Source organism: Oncorhynchus gorbuscha, unplaced genomic scaffold (genome assembly GCF_021184085.1).
Source record: "Oncorhynchus gorbuscha isolate QuinsamMale2020 ecotype Even-year unplaced genomic scaffold, OgorEven_v1.0 Un_scaffold_969, whole genome shotgun sequence".
NCBI classification, from domain to species: Eukaryota; Metazoa; Chordata; class Actinopteri; order Salmoniformes; family Salmonidae; genus Oncorhynchus; species Oncorhynchus gorbuscha.
In genome coordinates, this window is record NW_025745709.1 from 42,501 (window position 1) to 45,014 (window position 2,514).

General features: G+C 39.1%; 1 protein-coding gene across 1 annotated transcript in view; it reads right to left on the reverse strand.

Annotated features, from left to right (window-relative positions):
* LOC124019442 (oocyte zinc finger protein XlCOF6-like) overlaps window positions 1–977 on the reverse strand; it is a 12,366-nt gene extending 11,389 nt beyond the window's left edge. Inside the window, exon 1 of the mRNA XM_046334787.1 lies at window positions 424–977. Within this exon, the coding sequence (XP_046190743.1) occupies window positions 424–742 (319 nt within the window). The 5' untranslated portion in view covers window positions 743–977. The remainder of the gene's footprint in view (window positions 1–423) is intronic.
* Between the last annotated feature and the right edge of the window lie 1,537 nt (window positions 978–2,514).

The following is a 2,514-nucleotide window of genomic DNA, read 5'->3' on the forward strand; positions in this document are numbered from 1 at the left end:
TGTAATGCTCTGATTTAGCGGAAACGTCATAAAATAGACCTGATTACTTCTTATCAGTGTTTGACTTGGGCTGAAATAGTTTCCTGGTACTCATTTTCGGTGCTGGTACTGTTTATATGTAGGTGCAGGAGCTCTACAATACTTTACAGCTAATATTCTATGAGAGGAACAGGAGATCAAGCAGTAGAACATTGTAGGTGCCGGTACTCGGGTCCGATAAGCTCCTGCCCAAGTCAAGCACTGCTTCTTATCCCTTATGCAAATAGCTTTACAGCTGTGGAACTTTGGCGCTGGAAACTCTGAGGGGCTCAGAATCAGAATCTCAGAATCTTTTATACAATGTTGCAAGCTTGCTAGAGCAAACTTCCAGACAGACCCAAGTTAATAGTTTAAACAATGTTTCAAGTGATAGATAGTACTCACGGGTGTTAATCAGACCTCCAACCTCCTCCTCTTCCTCCTCCAATGTGACAGTAATCTCCCCCTCCTTCACCTCAAAAACGTCTTCCTCTTCTTTCACTGTGATAGTCATCTCCTCCTCTTCCTCTTTCACGCCCAACACAGCATCGTCATTTTTATCTTCCTCCTCTTCTTTCACAGTAACATCCTCCTCCTCTTTCACAAAAACGTCTTCTTCTTTCACTGTAACAGCCTCAACCTCTACAGCCTCATCTTCCTTCTCTTTCTCTGTCCGGCAGACATCTTCTTCTTCAGCAGGGGGGGAGTATGTTAGTGAGCTCATGGTCAGGGTTGTTAGCGAGGTAACGTTAGCTAAATATCATTAGCGACTAGGCTACTGCTAACTTAACCAGACAGCTAGTTGACTAATAAAAATGTAGACATGAAAATTAAGGGATAACTAGTGGATACGACATACATGCATTTTTAACTCCCCGAAACGGTCTAAAAAAACGTAAATGTTCCGGTTGTATGTTGGCTAGCAAGATACCTAACAGTTAGCTGGTTGAATCACTAGCCGTGTTGTTCTCGTTGAAGAAGCGTCTCGTCCACTAGAATATACGTCACACTAGCAACAGCGCATGAAATACGCATATCGCCATCTGTTGATTGGAGTTGGTAAAGCAGTAGAGGAAAATGTTTATTTTTTCTTCATTTAAAGAATAATATTACGTAAAGAATTACGAAGGAAACCATGTGTTGATTGATTAGTTCAAAAAAGAAATATGAGTGAGAAGTCAGAACATCTACTACACAGCGTATTATTAATTTTTACTCAGATAAACAGATGTTACATGATCCTTTTTTCAATCACCTCCTGTATTCTCTGACATGGTGGAATAATACTGATGGAACATTCATGAGGTAGTGACTGTTTTAATAATACTGATGGAACATTCATGAGGTAGTGACTGTTTTAATAATACTGATGGAACATTCATGAGGTAGTGACTGTTTTAATAATACTGATGGAAAATTCATGAGGTAGTGAGTGTTTTAATACTGATGGATAATTCATGAGGTAGTGACTGTTGTAATAATACTGATGGAACATTCATGAGGTAGTGACTGTTTTAATAATACTGATGGAAAATTCATGAGGTAGTGAGTGTTTTAATACTGATGGATAATTCATGAGGTAGTGACTGTTTTAATAATACTGATGGAAAATTCACGAGGTAGTGACTGTTTTAATAATACTGATGGAACATTCATGAGGTAGTGACTGTTTTAATACTGATGGGGTCATTCATGAGGTAGTGACTGTTTTAATAATACTGATGGAACATTCATTAGGTGGTGACTGTTTTAATAATACTGATGGAACATTCATGAGGTAGTGACTGTTTTAATAATACTGATGGAACATTCATGAGGTAGTGAGTGTTTTAATACTGATGGATAATTCATGAGGTAGTGACTGTTTTAATAATACTGATGGAACATTCATGAGGTAGTGACTGTTTTAATAATACTGATGGAACATTCATGAGGTAGTGACTGTTTTAATAATACTGATGGAACATTCATGAGGTAGTGAGTGTTTTAATAATACTGATGGAACATTCATGAGGTAGTGAGTGTTTTAATAATACTGATGGAACATTCATGAGGTGGTGACTGTTTTAATAATACTGATGGAACATTCATGAGGTAGTGACTGTTTTAATAATACTGATGGAACATTCATGAGGTGGTGACTGTTTTAATAATACTGATGGAACATTCATGAGGTAGTGACTGTTTTAATGATACTGATGGAACATTCATGAGGTGGTGACTGTTTTAATAATACTGATGGAACATTCATGAGGTGGTGACTGTTTTAATAATACTGTAGCGACCCGCACAGACAGCTGTGTGTTATGTGTTAGGCTAGGAGGTGGTTGTGTTGTACTGACCAGTACCCGGTGTTCGCGGGGTCCGACATGTCAATCAACCTGCTATCTGCCAATCACGGGAATGCCTGGAATGTTCTGATGCTGGGCATCCTGGTGGTTGGCGGAGTGGCGTGGAGGGGGGTTGGGCAGGGGGGTGGAGCATTGGAAGTTAAGA